At 37.8% G+C, this 22,623-nt stretch overlaps 1 protein-coding gene across 2 annotated transcripts in view; it reads right to left on the reverse strand.

Moving 5' to 3' along the window:
• MEI4 (meiotic double-stranded break formation protein 4) overlaps positions 1 to 22,623 on the reverse strand; it is a 131,836-nt gene that overhangs the window by 71,961 nt on the left and 37,252 nt on the right. The window contains exon 1 of one of the 2 annotated variants that reach the window (XM_065833162.2): positions 2,167 to 2,251. The exons of the other annotated variant lie outside the window; for it this stretch is intronic. Coding sequence (XP_065689234.2) covers positions 2,167 to 2,209 — 43 coding nt within the window. The 5' untranslated portion in view covers positions 2,210 to 2,251. Of the gene's footprint in view, positions 1 to 2,166; positions 2,252 to 22,623 lie in introns of those variants that run through there. 2 annotated transcript variants of the gene reach the window in all.

Here is a 22,623-nt window from a genome sequence, read left to right on the forward strand (position 1 = left end):
GTAAGCACTTAAACGTTGCCCATGTCCAAATAAAATAGCAAATAGGTCCAAAGTAAAACACATGTGAAGCATCAAGTATGTACAGAATTAAATGAACATAAAACAATGAGTTTGGCCTTTCATAAAGTTACTGTGCATCACTCTTCAGTGAGATGACGTAAGGAAATTATTTCCTCCCAATTTAAGATACCACACGTACATCAATACTTCATAACTCTATGCTTAGATTAGCTCCAGGTTTGGACAGCTCTGGCATTTTGCTCTCTGAACAGAATCATTTGACATCAATCCTTTTTTCTAACATGTTGTACTGACATATCCAGAAAAGAAATACCATATCAGATTTAACATACAAGAATCTCAAGTCACTTGAGAATTCAGTTCTGTCGGTCTTCTTAAGGAAACATTACAAAGTATTGACAGCAAGGACAGCTTATGCACCACAGGAGCCTTAAAGAGATAAAAGGATTCACTTCTACTCTATTCCCATTAGAACAGGTCAAGTAAAAAACCCTAATGTAAGCCTGAGATTACTGGTCATTTTAAATTTTGTATATGTCCTCCTTACAAACCCTGAGTTCTTCTATTTGCACTCTTTTTTCTCCTCCAAAAGTTTATTTTTCCTGTGTCACTTACAATATCTAATGAATCTGGCACACACTACCATTACGACTACCGTGTTTCTCTTTAGTATTCTTACTACTAAAGACATGCATATATTTGCACAAAAGGGAATTTATTCTATAAATATTGCTGTTCAGAAATTAAAGTATAACTCGATGGTGTAAATTTATCTGTTCTTATGTTGGCACAGACTTCTTCCCCTACCAAACAAAACAGCGATCATTTAATCAGCTGGGTGTAAATCCATTTGGTTTGGAAACTGAGGATATAGTTCTCATTAGTTTTATGAGCCAGGCCATGACAGTCAGACCCTTAGTCATTTACAAAGTTTCATTTGTGCTAATAATAATAATAATAATAATAATAATAATAATAATAATTACATAAAGTGTAAATTTACATCTAGCCTTTTGGACTGTGGAAAAAAAACCCTGTCTTTATATACTGCCAAGTTGCAACATGAAAGCAGCTGTATCTCCCAAGTTTGACCTATGACAATGACTGCACTAGTTTTCAAATGAAGAATTTCAAAGCAAAGTTCCAAAAGAGGCAATCATAACATAACTATAACCACAATTAAATATATAATGCCTAAATATTAATTTATGAAGCACTGGAAGTTGTAAAAGACAGTGAATATTCACAGCCAAGTCCATGTACAAGTATCTTTTTTTTTTTTACACTTTTATTAAGCTCAATTGCTAGTTTATTCAAATCAAGATAGTAACTGGGAAATAAGTCAAAATTAATCATTACTTTCTTCAGTCAGTAATTGAGAAAAACGTAGGAGACTGATCACCATGATTTCTAAATTCCTAAGGACAGGGTGCTCAGAAACGATAATTTCAATTCCCTGACATTAGAAATAAACAGTTTGAGGTGGTCTTTGGTAACTCTTTTCCATTGTAACTGTATATTTAATGCAACCTTATTTTAACAAGCAGAGCACTAAAAACATTAATTGAAATCCAGCACCTATCCCATACAATTTAGCAACAATGCAGCATTCTTGTGATTTGAGCGAAATGCGTAAAACTTCAGAGTTGCAATGTATTAGAAGAGAAAACCAAGCATCTGAATTCATGTAGAGATAAGTAATTAATAACTTATCTTTTCCATTAATAATACAAAGTAAGAGATGCAACTTCCACATGAAGGCTGTCATTTCCTTCCAAATAAAACAAGTAAGCCGAACCCTTCTGCAGGAAACCACTCCTGGAAGACCCGGGACTGCCCAGGTGAGGCCTCCTGCATGCAGAACCAGCCTCGGCGGCCTGACACAGCCCGCTGCTCTCCATGCACCCACCTATGCTGTCCCTGACAACCCTCAGGCCTCCCGCCAAACACGTGGGGTTACAAGCACGAAGGGTGTCCCCAAACGCAGTGACACCCGCGGCCGGAGGCTTCTGCTCACCGACACCGCGCCAGGGCGGCGAGCAGGAGAACCTCCCCAGGCCACTGCCTCCCTCCTGCCCGGAGCCCTCACCCAGCCTCCCTTACAGCCTCCCCGGGAAGGCCTGAGGGCCTCAGGCCCCAACGCACCTGCAGCGGCAGCCCCGCCAGAGGGGCGGCTCCCCCGCTCCATGGCGAGGGGCAGCGTCCACCCGCCCTCGCTTGGGCCCCACGCTGCCCCGGGCTGGCGGCGGCTCCGCCCGCGGTTGAGTGGCAGCGCCCGGCGGGCGGGATCGGAGCTGCGCGCCGCGCTGAGTCCTGCACGCCCGTGGCGTGGGCTCGGCCGCAGCGCACAGGCGCTCTGGTGGGAGGCGTTCGGTGAAGGCGCCTCTCGCCCCACTCGTGTTTATCGCGACCAAACAGGGGTGTCTCGTGCGGGTGTTGCTGGAGCCCACTGGCTCATGCTGTGGGCCTTTCCTGAGGCCAGTTGCGGGGTGAGAGAGAATGATGGCGGCCACCTTGCTGCGAAGGCAGGGACCACCGTAGTCTGGAAGGCAAAGGAACGGGGAGTAGGGGAGCCCTGCAGGACGTGTCTGAGTTAGCAAGGCCAGAAGGGAGGGGAGCACATTAATAATACCTCGTATTATTAATGGAAAAGATAAGCTGTGTCAGGTGCAGAGCACGCGTGGGGCTGCGCGGGGTCGAGGTAACGCTTCCATCAAGAGCTCACTGTCACCTAAAAGCATCCACCACATTTGTACATGCATAGAGGGTCTCAAGTCCATGTAGTTTTTACTACTATAAATAAATTGCATGAAGGTCTCGAGCGATTTTGTCAATTGATTTTGATCTCCTTAAACATTCCTTGTGTTCGGATATCCTGAGAGCGATTAAGATCATAAAACCTCAAAACTATTTAAGAGTAGATTGGAAATAAAAGCTGCCTTTTAGCTGAAACACAGTGATGAAAGCTCACTGGTTAAGAAATTCTTTTTCTATGTCAAATTACATTATTTACACAAACTGTGCTGTGAAGGCTGTGTTAAGACTTTGTTGGCCAGAAATGGAATCTCTTCAGTTGAGGAGGGTCAGGAGGGAGGGCAGGACGAGAGAGAAGAAATGAGTAATGAAGTCAGATGGATTCCATGCATACAGGTTTATCACAATACATCAAATTCTTAAGTAGACAAGAACAGATCTTTCTAAACATAGAAGTACTCAGATGTGACAAACAATATATGCTTTTAAAATTCTCATCTCTATTTTTTGTTCTTGGATAATCTAAATCGCTATCTTTTAACATGTCAAATTAATTTTTTAAAAAACCCTAACTTTTTAATCAATAAACATGGTGGTGGACTTCTGAGCTAATGTCCTTATTTTTTTTTAATTTGAAAAATAAATTTACCATCCCAACTACAGAAAACTGTTAACACATTGGAACTTTCATTTTAGACTTCAAATGATAAAAATAAATTAGACTGGATAATTTAGAGACTATTTTCATTCTGACAGCACTGCTTACTTCTCGGTGAAACCCAGGGGAAAAATAAGAAAACATTCTCCAGCCTTTAATTATGGGGACATATCAGCAGCTAGGCTTTGTTTACCGTTTTCTATGCATCTTTTGTGCATAAAAGTGATGCAGATGCTTTGTAAAGTGGACAATCATTATGTAGATTGGAATGTCCACATTTTCACGTTATCTTTTCAACTGCGACTGAAATAAAAGATTCAGAGACATCAGTGTGTTTACTTCAAAACCTGGGGTTTATATACAGAGATCTGAATCTAAGAAGCAGAATTAGGCAGAGACAACATTATTAACATTACTGTACTAAAAAAGAAATTGGCTCTGCTTTCTGTGAGAGTACCAGCCCTACTCTCAGTTGTAGGCTTACTGAGAGGCACCTGACAATCCTGAGACCTTCTGCCATTAAACAGCTGCCTGGATGGGTGTTTTTCACTTGAATATTTTGTACTGAAACATCTAAGAGCTTCACTAATTTAGTTTCAGATGCACAGCACAGCATGTTGTTGTTTTTATTGTTATTTTTTTTGTGTGTTGTGTTTGGTTGGTCGGTGTTTGGTTTGGTTTGGTTTGGTTTGGTTTGGTTTGGTTTGGTTTGGTTTGGTTTGGTTTTTCACCAATTTGGAGCACTAGCTCCACTAGTAGTTAAAGAGAATGTGTCTCAAACTTATAAACTTATTGTATGCAACTTTCAGAATACCCACCAAGGTACACCTTTTTACAGTTATGTTTGCCTTTAAAATAAATTGAAGCATCCTAATATTTTCAGGGTGGAAAAAAGCTGATTTCTCCGCCTGCCTTAACAGAGCATCTCTACAGACTTTATTATTCATCCAAAAGCAGCAAAATATGGGCATAATCAACTGCAAATTCACTGAGAGCTGTGATTCTGTTCTGTTGAAGAACACTTTTCAAAAATAGATTATAGAACTTGTATTAATTTTATATGCTGGATATTCCCAGTGATTACCTAATCTAACATTACCTTTTCAGAAATTAAAAACATGTGTGCACATGTATTCATGCATATGTACAAATTAATGTTATATCCAATAAATAAAAAATAAGATACAATTCCCATTTTGATGTCCAAATGCAGGATAATTAGCGATGTATGTAATCTCAAGTGAACCAAGAGTAAAATCAAGCTTTGATTTGAAATAAGCAGTTTGTAGATCACGAAGGAAGCTGATTCTACTAGTTGCAGATGAATTCTTTTGATCTCTGTTTCTGAAGATGCCTTTTGATCTCAAAAACAGTCAAAGGGTATATTCATGGTAAAAGGTCATACAAAATAATTAGCTGCTTTTATTAATAATTCAACATAAAAGCAATGCAGGTGTTTAATCACATTAGAGGTCATGAATTCTCAGTATTTAACAAATTCACATGCTGAATAATTACAGACAAGTCAGTGGTCAACTCGGAACAAACTCCAAAAACACAGGCTTCAATCATTAAAGGTAAATGGATTGCATTGCTGTCAGCCATGTGGGCCCTGCTCTTGGATGCCAATAGTATCAACAAAAAAATTGAGCAAACACAGAAAGACCTTTTCATTTGGAGAACTACAGTCTGTCAGAATTCCTCAGACATCTTTATATTTTAATGCATCTCAATTTACACAAGAGCTGGAAGTGTCTGAAAACACGAGAAATACACCGTCTCAGCTGTTATAGTTTGCAGTTTTGTTTAGCTGATGTGCAGCAAGAGTTACACAGTCTTGAGAAGAGTGTGTGAAAATCATGAGCAGAAACGTCAATGTCTTCTCATTTGAGTCTTCATCCTTCTGTGTCACAATGCCATATTTTATTAAAAATAAAAACTTTGGCATCAGGATTCTTCATTACTCAGCATGATGCTCTTTTCAAAATAGATTATAATGTGTTAGTGATGGCTCTATTTCATTTGTAATTCTGAATGCAGAAATATGGCTCAAGTAGTCTCTTTGATCATAATCTGCAATTCTAAACAAATCATCTGATTTAGGATGTTCAGGGAGTTATGCAATGACTTCTTTGTGACTGTTCAGAAAAAAAAGCCTTACCGTCAGGAAAAAAAGATAACATGTCAGCATCTGATGCAATGAAAACCTCGCTCTACAAAAGCAATAAAAAAGTTAGACCTAATATGAGGAGAACAGGGAAACAAGCAAAACTTGCTACTGTTAAAGGCAACATACCATCAGTTATGACCGTATGGTCTGTTATGAACAGACACTTTACAGTGCTTTTTTAAAATGTTATCACTTACATAAAGTTTATGAAGACAGATTCCATTCTTTTCTATACATTCTTTTCTAAAGAAAGAGAAAACCTTTCCTTCAAATAATTTCACAATCTGGAAAAGAGTACTAAGAGTTTCCCACACCACCAGGTAAGAAAATGAGTAAAAGCATGTTAGCAAATAATCAGAGAAAGGAAGAGGTAATTGCTGCCAAAGAGCTATCCTAGGATTTACAAAATTCAGATTGCACTTCTACACACGGGGCTAGAATCAAAGAGCATCTGAGCAGTCCTCCCTAACTGCCTCATAATATAGAAAATTGAGTGCATTAAAATATTGACATTATTCTCATTTAATCCTGAGGCATTTTTATTAGCATTCCTCTTTGCAAACATTGGGTATCAACTGAATCATGGGTTGCAATGCCCATTTCTTTCTATTGACTCAAATGGGTCTGGCATAAGTTCTGATGAAAGGGGCTTTACCTCTTGGATCATACTCAGTCATGCTTCACACACACAAAATGCAAGATGTTAACCCACTAAAGACACAGTGGTTGTGCTAATGCTCCCAGCATCTCACCTGTCTAACCAGTACCTTGTGCAGACCTTGAAGGACACAGAGTAAATTCTTTTTTCTAGAGGGAATTTGCACCTTCTTTTCCACAGGAGCTTTGCAGCCAGCAATCACAGAGGTGTTCTGGAAGAGGTTTGTCTCAGTTCCTTTTGCTAAAAGTGTTCCACTTTGAATAGAATAATTAAATATTCTTTAGGCTACAGGAAGCTTTACTCTGGTGAAAGAGCAATCATCTGGCAGGAAGATGAGGGCTCCAGTTTTGATCTCTGTTCCAGGTAATCTTGATTTTTCTGCAGCAAAAACTGGAATTTGCCCAAGTTTCAGGTGAGAAACCAAATTACCTTTATGTAAGGGGTCATATGCATCATGTAATATGCTGTCTAGGCCAAAGATTCATTCCTTTGATGGAAGACCTGTAATAGCAATGTTGGCCTTGATAACAGTCCTACTTCAAGTACGATGTAGGACTGACTAGACATTCAAACCAAACCAAAACAAAAGCAAAACAGAGTGCTCTGCCCCTACCTTCTCCACAACCGCCTGAAGATAGCCTATAATCTGGTAAATAGGGCTGCAGGGTGAGAGAGGTGGGCTTGAACACTGACTCAAAAGTGACTGGAGTGTGTGTGCCACGTTATGGGGGAGCCCGCTGGCCACTGAGTTATTGGGCAGAAGCTGATTAAAGTAGTTACTATCTGTGTTTTGTGAAAAATGTGACTATTCCAGAACTTAAATCATGAAAGGTCTTGGAGGTTGTGACCTGTATGTGAACATACATGCTCTAATCTACACTGGAGGAAATTGCATATGGTCTGGTGGTCTTACACATGGATAAGAATTTTGGCAATTTTGACTCCCTCAACAAGCTCCTCGCTTGGTGTCTGCCTCTGTCACTCTTCCCATTAACTGTATCAGAATCCTCCCAGTAGTGCTGAGAAGTCTCCTGCTAAAAAGTATCCCCAGTCTTTATACTGCGTAGCAACACAGAAGTTATTTTCTGGACCTAACAGCCATACCTGTGCTATATTGTGGCCCTTCTTGAGACCTAGAGGAGATCCAGGTCATACACTGTGTAATACTGGTCTGGCTCCACCACACAGGTGGTGTGAAGCACAAGGAAGCCCTGTGTATTAGGGAATCCACACTGATTGACCAGGCACTAAAGTTTTCTTCTTCCTTTGTTTCACAAAGGACAATGTAGGCATTTTCTCATTTAGGGGAAGCTTATATTGTTTACACACACTCACCTGCACAAAAATGTGCACACATAACTAGTGATTAACAGGCCTATTCTTATAGAGTGAGTCCGGTTTAGACTTCAAAACCAGGGTAATATATCCCCTCACAAGGACTGGACTGTACTGCTCTCGTAGGTGAGGAGAGGGAGGGCCATCTGCTCAGCCATGTAACTTGTCACCATTTCATTCACTTAAAAAGAGTTTTGTCAGTTTGCTCTAATTGTAAATGAATCCCACTGAGTTTAACAAGCTTAAACCGTTAGTTCAATCATTTTTCCTGGTGTGGAATGTAGGCTTCAGGTTAAATTATTAAAAATGTAGATTCTTGGAGCCCAGAATTCTTTCTATCTAGCAATATAGAAAGATCAGCAAATGAAAAAAACACTCCTCAGAAAAATTTAAATAGATTAGACTAGAAAAAGTGAATTTCTAGTGCAATATGTAGTATCAATAGAATAGGTCATATATAGAGGTATACACACGTAAATATATACTTACACATTTAGATGGATAGATAGATAGATAGATAGACAGACACACAGATAGATACAAATGATGAAGTGAAACTGGTAAAGAGGCACAGAAAGTACTTTTTATTATCTGTCTAATATGTTTCAACCACAGCAACTGGCTTCCAAAGATAAAACACTTTGTCTCCTCCACACACAACTTTCCCTCTCTTGGAAAAATGCCATGACATGTCCTAGTTCAGTGGTTACTGAGCTTTACCTCTGAAGGGTTGAACATAATTTTAACAGATCAAGGGAGCTGCAATCAATCCTGTATCTACTTTGAAACTCATCCTGTGCTTCCTGGGGCTCCTGGAGCCCATCAGGGACGGGCAGTGGATCTGACATAAATTGTTTCTTCCAGCAGCTGAGCCGTTGCTGCAGAGAAGAGCATCTGCTTACAGCACAAGAGGGTCACATTACCATGGTTCCCATGCCTGAAATAAAATGGTGGTTCTATACGAATGTGAGCATCAGTAGATACAAATGTAGATGCCATTTAAAACTTGCATGGCATGACTGGAATGAGACAAATTTTAAATTCAAATAAAATCCATACAAGTTCTGTCCTGATGCAGCTGTCCAGAAATCTGAAGGTCTGTATGTGGGCCTCAGGTTGTGGATTAGAACCACAAAGGCTGGGCTGTGCATATTTTAAGGGGAGAAAATCGCACATGCCCATAAGTCTCCACAAATATCCATTCCATAGGAGGATTTCAGAGCCAATCACCCATCTGCCAAAGTGTGTATGCTGTCTTTAATCATGTTTCTGGTGAATGAGGGAAAAACATAAGAAGAAAATACAAAAAAAGAAACCAAACCAAACAAAACAAAGCAAACAGGATTGCCAACTGTGTTTCTCAAGTAAAGATAAGAAAACAAATGATTGGCAGGAATTAGATGTGATGAAGGTGAATTTAAATTTTATGATATATGTGATTTTGGAACTTCACTGAGTTGTCATGACTTATGAAATCACTAAGACACTCATCAGAGGTGAGGATGGTTCATTTAAATCCATGAAAACACTATGTAAGTGTAGTTCATAAAATGAGCTGAATTTAATTTAGTTCTAACTAAATTCTATTTCATTTACTTCTAACTAAATTCCAGACTTATGTAAAAATAATTCATTATTTGATTTTTCAGTTATGATATGTAAAATCAATAAACAGTTTTTGCTCTTCACTATAAGACTGAATGGTTGTATAACTCGAGTTCTCAGGGATTTGAGGAACAATGAAAGAAAAAGTGGCAAGTCAGCAGAGTGAAATTCTTATGTAGGCTGCTTGGATAATTCATATCTGAGAATAAAGAAATCTGAGTGCTGTGAAATACATATAATACTTGATACATGTACTATATATGTAATGTCCTTAAGGTCTATAAGAAAGTTAAACTGAAGTTCAATCATAAGTTTTGCTCTGATCTGTGAGATCCTCACATGAAACTGGAGGAAGATATGTATTTATGGAGATAATCCTCCCTGTATTCCCATGCACCTTGCATTTGGAGTGGAGTTATTTTCCAATAGCTCTTACAATTTTCCTTACTTCTTCAACTCTGCTATTTTATTCATGCTTTATTGCCACATTTTACACACAGATACGTGCATGACTTCATTGAGAGTCATGCACATATGCACATATTTCTCTCTAGGGAAAATGTAGCCTTTAATAAATATGCAATGTGACACAGTTGTGATGGAGGTAGGCAATTTTAAGATGCATAACTTGATGATTTTAAAAACACATTTCTTCAAACATGCGAAAGACAGGTATCTGTCAAGCTAAAAGTTATGTGAATTGGAGTGTAAAAGGGCAACCTAAACATTTTTCAAATCATGCAGAAGGGTGTTTGCTCATTTTCCATAACTCAGAACCAGCCAGACTGGATCTTTACCACACTTTCATAGTGGTTTATATTTGAATAGTGAATAAACATGAGGAATATTAACACAACAGATCATGTTGTTAGACCTCTAAATGTCATAATAGAAATACCTCTCAACCATGACTATGGCCATTGCAGGGGAGATGCCATAAAAAGTAAACAAAATACATTTTCCTCTTTGTTTCCTCTTTTGAAATATTTATTTAGGTAGTTCTCAGAACACTATTTCTTACTATTAAGTGTATTCAAGAAATAATGCTTTAAATGCTCCAGACTGCTCAGAGTTTTGAAGTACTGACAAAGTTCAAAGAAACCGATGTTGCCACTGATGTTTCCTCATAAGCTAAGAATCCCTCTCCTCCTCAGAGGTAATTACTTCTGTGCTTGTTTTCAGGGCTAGAAATTGTTCTGCCAATATTCACAAAGATCGACTTGCCCTCACTATTTTTATTTCATTTGTGGAAAATGGATCAGATAGACTGTCTCAATGCTCAAGGAGTTTAGCTCAGTTAAAAGTCAATAGCAAGCCAAAGAGATGATCCCAGTGTCCCATGGATCATTCCTTAGACTGTCAGTCAATACAATTTCACTTGGGACTCCATACCTGATATGTCAAGCAGCAAGTAACACCAGGGATGGAAGCATACATCGGTTGAAAACATAAGTGCTGCAGTGAATGAGACCAAGGGCTCATCTAGCCCAGTTTTCTCTCTCCTACAGCAGCAGGGGAGAGACTGTTAGAATATTATTTAGAGCTTGCTCACTGGCATGTTTTCTCCATAGTGTGTTTCTTTTAAGCTCGTAGACACTATTGAGTCCTTCATTACTGTCATAGCTGAGCATCCTTCTATTTTTCTCAACATCTTTATGGTAAGACAGTGCCATTGTTTAAACTCTAGTGAACAGAGTGATACGGTGAATCAACCACAGAGTGTAAAACTAAACTTTCAGCTCAAGCTGCTTTACTAGGACTCTATCTAATAAAGACAGTTATCCTATTTGACCTATGTGATTAATGAAGATATTAATTAGCAACTGATTTGGACGGAAATCTTGCCAACTCTGTTTAACCTGTTTGCTTTGAGAGATGTTCATTTGTTTAGCCTTCTTCAGTGCATGTTTATTTCCAAGATCATCCATTTTCTTAATTGTTATATTCAAAGCAAAAATGCAAATTATACAGATAGTGTTTACTCTTCCAGGTAATGGTTTTTAACCAGAACTCATTTCAAATGTTACTAATCATATTCAAGATTACTTCAACTAATCTTCCATAGGAAACAGGTCACCTGTTAGCCATTAGACACTCTGTTAGCAGCTGAAATATGTCAATTGGAAAAGATAGCAAAATTGTTTAAATTTACATGGTGAGATGAAGAAACTCTTCAGTAAAGCATAAGAGAAGAGTTTAGCAAAGTTGACAGAGAACTTGAAGCAAAAAAGAATATGGAGGCATCAAGGGGAAGTTGGTTTCCGCTAATATGCCTTTCAAAAGTAGCTACTTTCCCTTTATATTGCCCTCAAAGCTCATTAGTTGTAGTCTACATTTTACAGGACCTTACTTCACTCCTTTCCTGGAGGATTTATTTCAATGGGTTGATATTATGCAGTGGGTTTTTTTTCCTCCTTTTTTTTTTCTGGTGAATTCACAGCTGTAAGTCATGCTTTGGCTATATGCAACATCACTCTCTGTATTTTCCCAAGACACTAGTGCAACAGAGACATTAACTCAGTTTTCAAAAACTGAATGCTTAGATAAATTGATTATATTTGAAATAGAGTAAGTTTTAGCATGTGTCCAAACTGCTGTTCCACAGTCCTAAATTCTTCGCACATTTGCAGGATAAAGTACTTGCGTTTTGTAAGGCAACACCCAAATAAAGATACTATTACATCATCTGTAACTGAAAAAGTTGCTATAGAGTACTGTGTAAAATATTATCCCATACTGATTTTCCATGCTTAAATTACAGTTTTAGGAGTTATATGCGGTAAACTTGCACCATGAGGCTAAGAAAGCCCCCATTAAATCTCTAAGTAGCTCACAAAAACCTCACGAAATCCTGTCAGATATATGAAAACCTAAAAGGGTCATTCAGATATCCCTGAAGGAATTCAAAGATGGTATAAATGTCCTTGAAAATAAAACTTTATAATTGAAAATCTGACAGGTTCTTCACTATAAAATAATAAATGCATCTCAAATCAAACTTTTACAAGGGCTTAGACAGCAAGTTTTCAAAGCAGATCCTTGAAAGGAAATGTTGAGTTATTAATATCAGAAAATTGTGAACGATGGATTGTTAAGTGACTAAAACAGTTCAAGCTAAAAAAAAAAAAAAAGATTAAAATGTGGATTTGTATTTCTGTTTAAAACAATGAAATGAAAAGCTCTTAAAATAATTCTGAGCATCCACAAAACTCACAGGGAAAACCTGTAAATTGGAAATTATTCCATCTTCTTCACTTTTTTCCCCATATGATAGAGGCTAATGGGTAGCATTGACTTTTAATTTCTAGGATTATGTCCTAGAAGCTAAAGTGTCTTGCACAGTGATTAGATGCTGCTTTTTGGTGAGAGCACATTGAAAAATCCCCTAAAAATGTCAAGGAGTTAAAAGAAAAAAAGGAAGCAATATGCTGCTTAGTAGCCAACTCTCTAATACCCCAGTTGTAAATATGAGAAAAGTTAGATTGCTACAGAAGTTACAGAGGTAATTACACCTTTATTCTGACAGATGTTAAAAATATCTGGTAGCATCTCATTTTAAAGTATTTTTTACATCTTTTCAAACAGGTCATCTTCTTCTGATGTCTAATATGAAAAACAAACAAACAAAAAACCAAAAACCAAACCCAAACAAACAAAAACAAACCCTGAAAGCCTCATAATTAAGTGTCTTCTTGTTTAACTATTTACTAATAATAATAACAACTGAAACTAACACCAAGACTCAGAAACTGGATAGAAAGTAATGATGTCGAAACTTTCTGTGTAGGAACTGGAAACAAGAATCAAGAATTATTACAATTCCTTTTATTAGTGTAAGGAACGTTTAATGAAGAACTGTTGTTTTCACATAACTGAGGACCTGGTGCCTGATCCCAGTAGGGGGAAGGACCGAGAGACATCGAATTATGAATCGTTAGCGTAAAACACAGTCTCTTCCCGGAATATATACTGACGCCTGTATACATACTGATACCTGTATTTACAAGTTAATTTAGGGGAAAGTACTGAGAGACATCAGACTATGAATTCTTAATGTAAAACACAGTCTCTTCCCGGAATAGATACTGATACCTGTATATACCTGTATTTACAAGTTAATTTAGGGGGAAGTGTAGCCAAAGTACCAGGAATCCATATTGATAAGAGAAAGGGCTTTGTATGTGTCGGGGTAGTCTGTAAACCCTGAAGTACCCAATCAGTGGGGAATGGGGAGGGAAATTGTGGCCGGGATTTTGGGGGGATATAAGCAGGGGCTTTTTGCCCTATTAGGTGTGCCTACCTTGAGGTAGAACACCTGATGTTGCAATACCATTATTAAAAAAATTGCTTTGCTGAGAGATCCTGCCTGAGCCTATTATATTTGCAAAATAATTGTTTCCTACATTTGTTTTCTTGATGCAAGTCTCTACACAACATGTTTAAGCACAAAAATATGCTGCATTGGTATGATTGAGCTAATAAAAAAAAAATATATATAAATATGCATTTTTAAGATCAAAGCAAGGGTCTTTTCTTAAAAAAGAAAAAATGCTGCAAAGACATACACCCAAATAACCAGTGAGGTGAAAAATAGCTGAGCCTGCTTTTTTGATACCATTTTCTAGGAAGGTGATCTTCAATCACTTCAATCATAGATCAATGAATAAAAAAGAAGAAAGTAATTTCACTGTTGATCAGCACCTGCTATGTTACTTCTTTGCCCTAGGCTGCTATCAGTCTCTCTGAGACTGAAATCCTGAAGGAACACCAGTGATACAGAGTGGTTTTGACTTCATTTTTGTCTGGGTTTAGACCCACAAATGTTGGCAGATGGAGGACAAGTTTTAGATCTCATCAGTTGCTCTATAGTTAGTAATAGCATGGGCAAGATATTGCTAGCCATCTTCATTAAACTTCCCTTAAACAAATTCCTTGCAAAATCTTCATAACAAGGATCAGCCAGGAATGCCCTGTGAAATTGACAGAGAAGGGATGGAAGGAGCATTCAGAAATCTGAGAAGTAATATGAAAATTGGTATGTTTTTACTGATATTTTGGAGGCAATACAAGCTTCTCATTTGGATTCCTATTGGCAAAGTCAGTCTTCCTTTTACTTCCTTTAAGGTAAGAGATTAATGGGAAAAACAAGGACACAGAACAATTAGAAAAGTGCTTAAACTGACAATCCAAGTGTCATGTAGGTTGACTCCTCCAGGCAGTAATACCCTACTCCTGTGATCCTCCAATGTGTGGACGAGCCTCTCTGCCTCCAGACAGTTCAGTGAGAACCACAGGATGCTTTGGATCTGTTTCATAGCTTTCTGTGCTGGAAGAGAACAGTAACATGCATTAAAAGCGACCTTTGTTGGTGAACTGGATAAATTTTACTAGTGTAATAAACTGAATTTAGCCGTACAAGTACAGTAGCTCTGTTTAACAGATAGAGGTAAGAACTTCACAGCTAAACACAACAGGCCAAATTCTGGAGTTCCTGAGGTGCTAAAGCTTCTGTCAGGTTTAGGTAGAGTTTTGTATAAACTCTAAAGCACAAATGGAAGAAAGACTTCAGGATTTTATTTATTTTACCTGTTAATATCCCACACCCTTTCCTTTCGCCCTGCTCTCCCTATGAACAAAATCTTTGCTAGTTCAGGTCAAGTTTTCTGACAATTGCCTTTCCAAGGACTAACAAGCAAACAAAAGAAACATCAACAAGCCATGCAGAGGCTTTCAGGTGGTCATTTAGGAGCTTGAAATTCTGCCTGAAAAGTTTTCCCTTTCTCATTGAACTCATTGTTTCCTCTTTTGATAACTCTTCCTCTGCCCTGCAAATGAAACGTCGAGTCCTGTCTTAATAGAGAGAGTGGATGGATGAAACTGTTTCATACTGGAAATTATCTCTACACTTCTAGTCAAACTCTTTTTGTCCCAAGTGGATTCTGCATATGGCTGATTTTCGACATACAGAATAAGAAGTAAACAGACACTGATAGATATTGGCTTTCCATCATCTGAACTGTCAGCTGCCGTACATTAAGAAGTTATCTATGCCTTTAATTGTGAGGAGGAGAGGGATTTAGAGCTTGCAGGAGTGTAATTGTTTCACAGTAAATCTATAGATAAGCCCTTCGTCCTTACTGCCCACGCACAGTTCCACTGACTTTAAAATATTAAATTGTCCCATTCCCTTCTACTCTGGTGCCTAAGGCAAGATCTATTATCCTGAAGCCTTTTTTTGTAGCTTAGGCTCTAATGAGATAACGATATTGCAAACCAATAACTAAAATGAGGAAATATTTAAAGGAAGCATAAGGCTGCCTTTATTACTATCATATTTCTTTACTACATTAATTTTGAAACATGTTTCTATGTTCTCTCTAATCCCAGTCTTAGCGATAAAAGTTTTGATAACTGATAAGTTTCTTATGTGATGTGTTCCTGGAGACAAGGTGTAAGTTTGTGGGTAAGGGCATGGGAGAAGAGGATCTTTATCTTTCAATGTGCCAGAGATTGCAGAATTTTCATTTCAATGTACTTAATCAGATAAAACAGGCTTGGTTTGATGTCCAAATCTGAAACTCTGGTGAATTGCTTATTTCTGGTTATGGATGTATTAGAATTCAAGTGAGAAAATAGCTTAAGAAAAGCAGGTAAATTGTCCTGTGATTAAATAAATATCTGCAGTCCCTCTGGGCTTGTCTTTGTTTCTTTTGAGCTCCAGCAATCTCTTCTTGTTCGAGCAGTGAGGATACAAGAATATATGACCATTTAGCAAAAGTACTTGTGTAAATGAGCTAATGAACAGTCGCTGTTGCTTGTATTCCCCAGCCTGCCTAAGAAGACAAGTGATTTTGATTACTGATATTATTAATAAAAGAGGAATGCGCACCAGAAAAATGTCTCTGTTTATCCATTCTCTCTTCACGGACAAGACTTGACACTACAATGACATTTCTCGTGGATGTAATATAAAGTGATTTCTCATTTAGGGTGAGTCTAATTGCAGGTTTCGAACCAGTGGCTGTTGCAGGGGAATCGTGGTATAAGAGACAAACTCTGCTTGCACCAGCCTCAGGTAAGACTTGCTGTTCCTGTCCTACCTCTCTAAACAAGCAAGACAAGCCACATCATGTCAGTCATATCCTCAGAGACTTCATGTGACATGAGTGACCAGGTCAGGGGATGCATAGATGTGGATGGAACTGCAGCTCATCTCTGGATGGCCTTCTTGCTTCAAGGACCAGATAAGCCTGGGCATCACCAATGAAAGCTGATATAAATTCCAAGTAACCTAATACCTATTCTATACCCTTTGTCACACAAGTAAACAAGTTATCCCAGTGTGAGTGATATTTGGCATTTTTACAGAGAGACACATGACTGTAGACAGTTTATTTTTGCCTTGAATTCCATCTTTTATTCCTATAGCCCTCTTTCTTTGTATTTATTTCATGAAAACAAATCTCTTAACACATACAAAGAGGCATATTGAAAAATAAAATGTTTGATAAATTATAGGAATAAAACATTTTCACATTGTGCAACTTCTTTTAAAATGAGAGGGTGCAGTAATAGCATTTGGCATGGTATTTCTTCCAACAAAGAGGCAATCTCTTTTCACAGCTACCTTATAGGACAGGATGATGTTAAGGGAATATGTAGTTATTTGTGGGATTTGTTGTGCTTGACACCTGTCTTTACTTTTTAATTGAGTTAATAGATTTCTCCTTTCTGTTCTGTGTGTATTTCAATAACCATTTAGTGCTAAAATTTTCAGGGAGAACTTCAAGTAGCTCAGAGTAGCATTTTGTATGCTGAACAGTGATGAACAGAAAATACAATTCCCTTTCTTTTCCCTTCCTATTTTCCTAAGCTGATGGAATGGAGTGTATACTGTTGCAAAACCAGCAGAAATGTCAAAGTCAGGATGTGATCCCAGTATTCTTTATGAACGATACAATCATAAAACTCGATGAGTGTACAAACCTAAGCAGAAAAATGAGAAGACTTTGACAATAGCATTTGAGATTGGCATAACTCCATATTTACTGGCCTCCATCCAAGCAATTTTTGTGTGCTTAAGCAAGTATTCATAATGACACTATATTTTAAAGAGAATAGTATTTATATTATTTTGTGGGTACTTGGCTACAGAGAACAGAAATATATATCTACATAGTGAGAAAACAGGTAAATAGGAGTTCAATAAAGCATTAAATGATATTGCTAATGGCAACCACAAACTCAGGTGGTCAAAAAAGAAGGGAACTGACCACTGACATTGTTCAACAGCACATAAGTGTATAATATTAATTGTGAAACACTGACTTGTGGACTGGCCAGTAAATGGCATAAATTATTGAAGAACCTTTAACATTACAGTGTTCAATGATTTATGTTATGTGCAATATGGACCATATCACATCCTACTGCAATACTTAATATGTCATATGTAACCATCTATCCAGGCGGTTGTTGTTACTAAATTTTCCTAGCTCCTGGTTGGTATGTAAGAGAATAAAATTCCATCTCCTCATACAATTCAAGGAAACAAAATGAAAATTTGAAGCTACATGGAAATAAGTTGTTATTTTGATGTTGGAATTTCTTGTCTAACAGTCTACCTAGAGCCAAGAGTTTTCCTAATCAGACACCAGGACTGTTGGTTACAATGGGCTGCCAAGAAGCTGACAAACAAAAAAGCAGATACTTTTTTTATAGTTATTAACTTTAATCACTTAGCTTATTACTAACTTATCTTAATAGCTTTCCAGTTTTATTGGGCACTACCAAGTCAGTTAATTGAGGAAAAAAAAATCTTTTAGAAGAAATCCAATTTTCCAAGAATTCTGGGGACTTTTGGACATTTCAATAACTTTCTTCATTGATATTTAATTTGTTTGTATCAATCAGTAATATTACTGTACCTTGATTCTTGCCTCTGATCTCAAAATGTTTATAAGCAGATAAAAGAAAATCTTCAGATTCTTTGATTTTTTCCTCACAAGTAATTGAAGTCTGAACTGATGAAGCTGCCTGTTTACTGAAGTGGTATGTAACTATGGATATTAATACCTCCAAGACTTTGGTTTAAATCTAGTATTCACCTACAACAATTAAAAACTAATTAATGATAGATAGGAGAGCTGTATCACCTTTTCAGTTCACTATGGGAATTTACATGTTCTTATGTCAAACAGTCTCATTTTAGTTTTCACTGTAGATGTTAGGGGTCTGATGTTGTGTACAAATTAGAGCACATGTGTGTGAATATGTGTGTGCACACTCAGACAATTCATTTTGCATATTCTGGCACACATGCAATGTAAGAAATGAATTTTGTATCAAATGACAAGTCGTTTCTGTAATAAAAATACAGAAAAATTACTAGAACAGAAACAATTAGGCATGAGTTTTGCAACATATTGAAAACTCTTATTCTGATGCATTGGACTGATGGTCTACTTAGAGTTGCATATGCCTCATATGAGTTTGCTAAGCTAGAGCTTGAAACTGCAGTTCACAGGATCAGGCAAATCCCAGGGAGATTTTGCCGACAAAGATTTGACTCTTATACAAATTGATAATGTATATTCTGAAATCTTTGTCAGTTGAACATTTTTACAGCAATAATCTTCTTGCAACTGGAATCAATATAATCGTGTTGCCTCAGAAGACAGTACAAGGATATGGAAGTATTTGACCTGGAGAGCCATTTTTCCTCATTTCAGTGTGTCCTGGTTTTGTTAAAAATCAAGTTTCTCTTTTAGTGAATTTGCCTGTCAGCTAAAGCTTTCATAACAGTTGCATTTTCCTGGAGAACCAGATACATGTTTTGGTAAATGTAGCAATGGAATGTGAAGTTATGATAACAATGGATAACAGCTCTTGTGAGAGGGGCAACAAGAAACAGGTGATCAAGAAACTGACCAACAGAGTATAACATTCCATTCACGTGAATACTTCATCTGAAAGTGGGAGATCATGAGGATCTTGTCCCTTTTCCCTTTTGCTTACGGTCGACATTAGGAGAGGACCTTGCGAGTCCATCTACAAAACACAAAGGGGGAGGCAGAATTGATCTGCTAAGGATTTTAAGGAGAAACTATGGAGTTGTTTATTTTCCCCCTCCCCTCCTGATCTAGAGAAAGCCCTTATTTTCTCCCTTCACTCCTCAGTTCTTTGTTCATGTGCAGAAGGTTAGTCGACCTAACATACTAGGAGACATACTTCTATACTTATTTCAGATTTGAGAAGAAAAAGCAATGCCTGATCAAGGCTTCCACTTCAGTGAAACAAAATTTTTCACTGACTTTTGAAATTGTGATATCAATCAAAATACCTCCATCACAAAAATAAGGTACAGAAAGTATTTGTAAAAGGTACATGCTAGTGCTAGAAAGCAAGAGAGTAACTTGTTTCCTGAAAAAAAAAAAGGAGCTTAAACTCACCCACTATAATGAAAGGTCTTCACAATCACATTCTGGTAACAGACTTACCATTTGATTAAATGTATTTAATCAAATTTCAATTATTTCTTATTTGCAAATTAAGGATATGACTTTGATATGACATTCTATTCACATACATCTTTAACATAAAGAATCAAATAATAGTGAGATGAGTTTTAGAAAAGAGTTTTAGAAAGTTTAATTTGGCACTAAACAAGACTTCATAGTGAACACTAACTGACATAGCTGATGTTTTTTGTCCTGCTGATTATAACTTTTGTGCAGATTCTGAATGAGATGGACTTAGTGGTTCACTTATCATGAAGCTCTTCATTTAATGAGAGCACTGTTCTTCTGTGCTCTATGGCTTTTAAGTGAATCAATACTCAATGAACTTCCTTATGTAATATTACTTTGAATGTGCTGATTTATGAGTAGTATCAGTTTCAATTTCCCTTTTGTACTTGCAGACATAAATATACATCCAGCAATAATCCATGAGAACTGCAAATAATCTGCTCCTACTTTTCTTGGTTCCACCTTTAATTTTGCTCAGATAATGTCAGTTTGTTTTATTAATTTTCAATAATCAGTATTTATAGTCCTTTGAGTCAGCTCCATCTGGGCTTGGGCTATTGGCAAACTAGTGTATAATGGTTTAGCAAGTTATTTCATTAGTTTCTAATGACAATATTTCATCATGGAGAACGCTTTTTGTTTGTATTGCTCTTCCATCTTACAATCTGCAAAATAAATTTGAAATAATATGACCAGATGCTGGGAGGACCATGTGCAGACCTTTCCTTATGTAGAGCAATTTGCTTGCTGAGAAAAGTTCTGCTTACACTAAAATGATTTTGATGCACATTAAGGTCAAGCTCTGCCTCTGTGAACTCTTGAGACGTGGCAATGCCACATGCAGTTAGTGTCAGCCAACTGATGTCCCTGTAGGTGGAGGACAAACACCTTTAGAGAGCAGTGAGGTCCACCTGGAGCTTCACCTCTGAGCCCAGCTGTTCCTGTCTCCTTCCATTAGCTGGGAAGAGAACAGACCAGTCTCTAGATCTCCGACCTCTCAAGAGCTGGCATTGGGCGAGAGGAACTGCAGCCTCAGCAGCTTAACGCATTACTGCAGACCTTGCCCTCCTGGTCTGCAGGTCTGGCTGACAGCACGGTGGTACCTCAGAGCAGCAGCAGGAAAGGTGCTGACCTGAGCATGTGGATGGAGGGGGCAGGCGGTGCTGAGTGAGGGTGGCTCACCAGCCAAGGTGTCAGAACGTGGGAGGACCTGCACTTCCAGCGTGAACGATCAGCAGCGCATGGCCAGGCTCCGGCTTGCTGGCTGAGTGTGGGGCTGCTGTGATGGCTAAAAAATGGCTTGGGGTGAACATGGCAGGTGGGTGAAGAGATGCAGCTGGATCGCAGTTAGTGATGCTGGGCAGAGAGCTACAGAGACAAATTATGCATCAGTATGAATTAACATAACCGGTGGGTGGGGAAGGAAAGGACATGATGCATTTTTTCCTGTTCACATGCATGGTCTGACAGAAAATGAGAAATTGCTGTTATCAGCACTCAAACTACCTTCAAAGACAACTCAGCAAATTAAGTTTGAAATGCTCTGCTATAATATCTTCCCAGTGCCTTTTGCTCCCAGAGCACACATTAGGACCAAAGTTCATTTTCTCACATGGAAAAATCCTGACATATTTGGTATCAAGTACTGTTCACTAGGATTTCATTAAATAAGAATTCACTGTCAGAGCTGAAGTTATTATTCAAGAGTTGTACTCTCATGAAAAGGCTTTTTTGTTATCTTTAAATCTTCATTTAATGCTGTGGTTTTCATTCAATTTGTTGTAAGGAAATTGCTTGAGTTGCCTCAATAAAAGTTTAAGCAGTCTTTATTCTGTAACTAAAAGGATACAGAAGGGAACTAATTCCAAAGATATCTATCAAGCATATGCAAACTGTACAGAATCATCTCTTTTGAAACAATTTTGAAAAAACACTTAAAAGTAAGACATAATTCTCATAAAAGAAAAAGGCAAAATGAATTTGAAATATACAGAATGACTTTCTTAATTTATGCTTGTTTGTGAATATTTACTACTAAGAGATTTTAAAACAGAATGAGTAATATTTTGGTCTCCTCTTCCAGCTTCCAGCATTTCTGTAATGGAGACAAATTTCTGAAAAGATATTATTGTTCTGTAATGAGTCATTTTGGACCAAATTGAGGTATGACATAAGTGGTACTTTTAAGTCATTAAAATTGCAAGTCTGTATAACTCTGGTAAGGTTTCTGGTCCTGGGTTGAATTTTAATCCTTCTTTCACTTCAATAAAAAAAATGAGATGTCACAATCAGCAAAGCTCCTAATGGTCATGTATGGCACCTGGCTTCTGATACTTAAATAGTTGTGACAAAATATAAACCATATTCAGGAAAAAGAATGACGTGTAAGAAATCCCGCTGTTCTTTATCTTCAAGATGAGCAGTTTTTCTGGAGTAAATGCAGGAAGTTATAAACAGTGACACAGTGAAAGATCTCAAACAAGTGTATAGAGGGGAAGGCGGAAGCTCTCTTCACTCAGTCATGGGATGGAGAGAAGGATGGCTATCTCTGCCTGGGCTCACATACCTTACCAGGGCTTCATGGAGAAATCTTGACCAGCATTGTAGCTAGGGATGTAGTTCCCAAAATAATCTCAGGCATATGTTCTGTGCAATATGGCTCTGAGGAGATGGGCAGAACTCCTTGAGAGGAAAATCACACAAACTCAGAGTAATTCAGCCCAGGCGAAGTCTGAGTACCAGATATGAGAGTTCTCAGGAAATTAAACTGTGCACCAGACAAAAAGTATAAGAAATCAGAAGTTTCAGTGGTGCAAAGGCCAGTGTAATGGCAAAGGAGCAGGCAACACTCTCCTTCCTCTGTGCCCGTTCTCTAGGTGAGAGAGGGACAGTC

Source organism: Patagioenas fasciata, chromosome 3 (assembly GCF_037038585.1).
Source record: "Patagioenas fasciata isolate bPatFas1 chromosome 3, bPatFas1.hap1, whole genome shotgun sequence".
Taxonomy (NCBI): Eukaryota; Metazoa; Chordata; class Aves; order Columbiformes; family Columbidae; genus Patagioenas; species Patagioenas fasciata.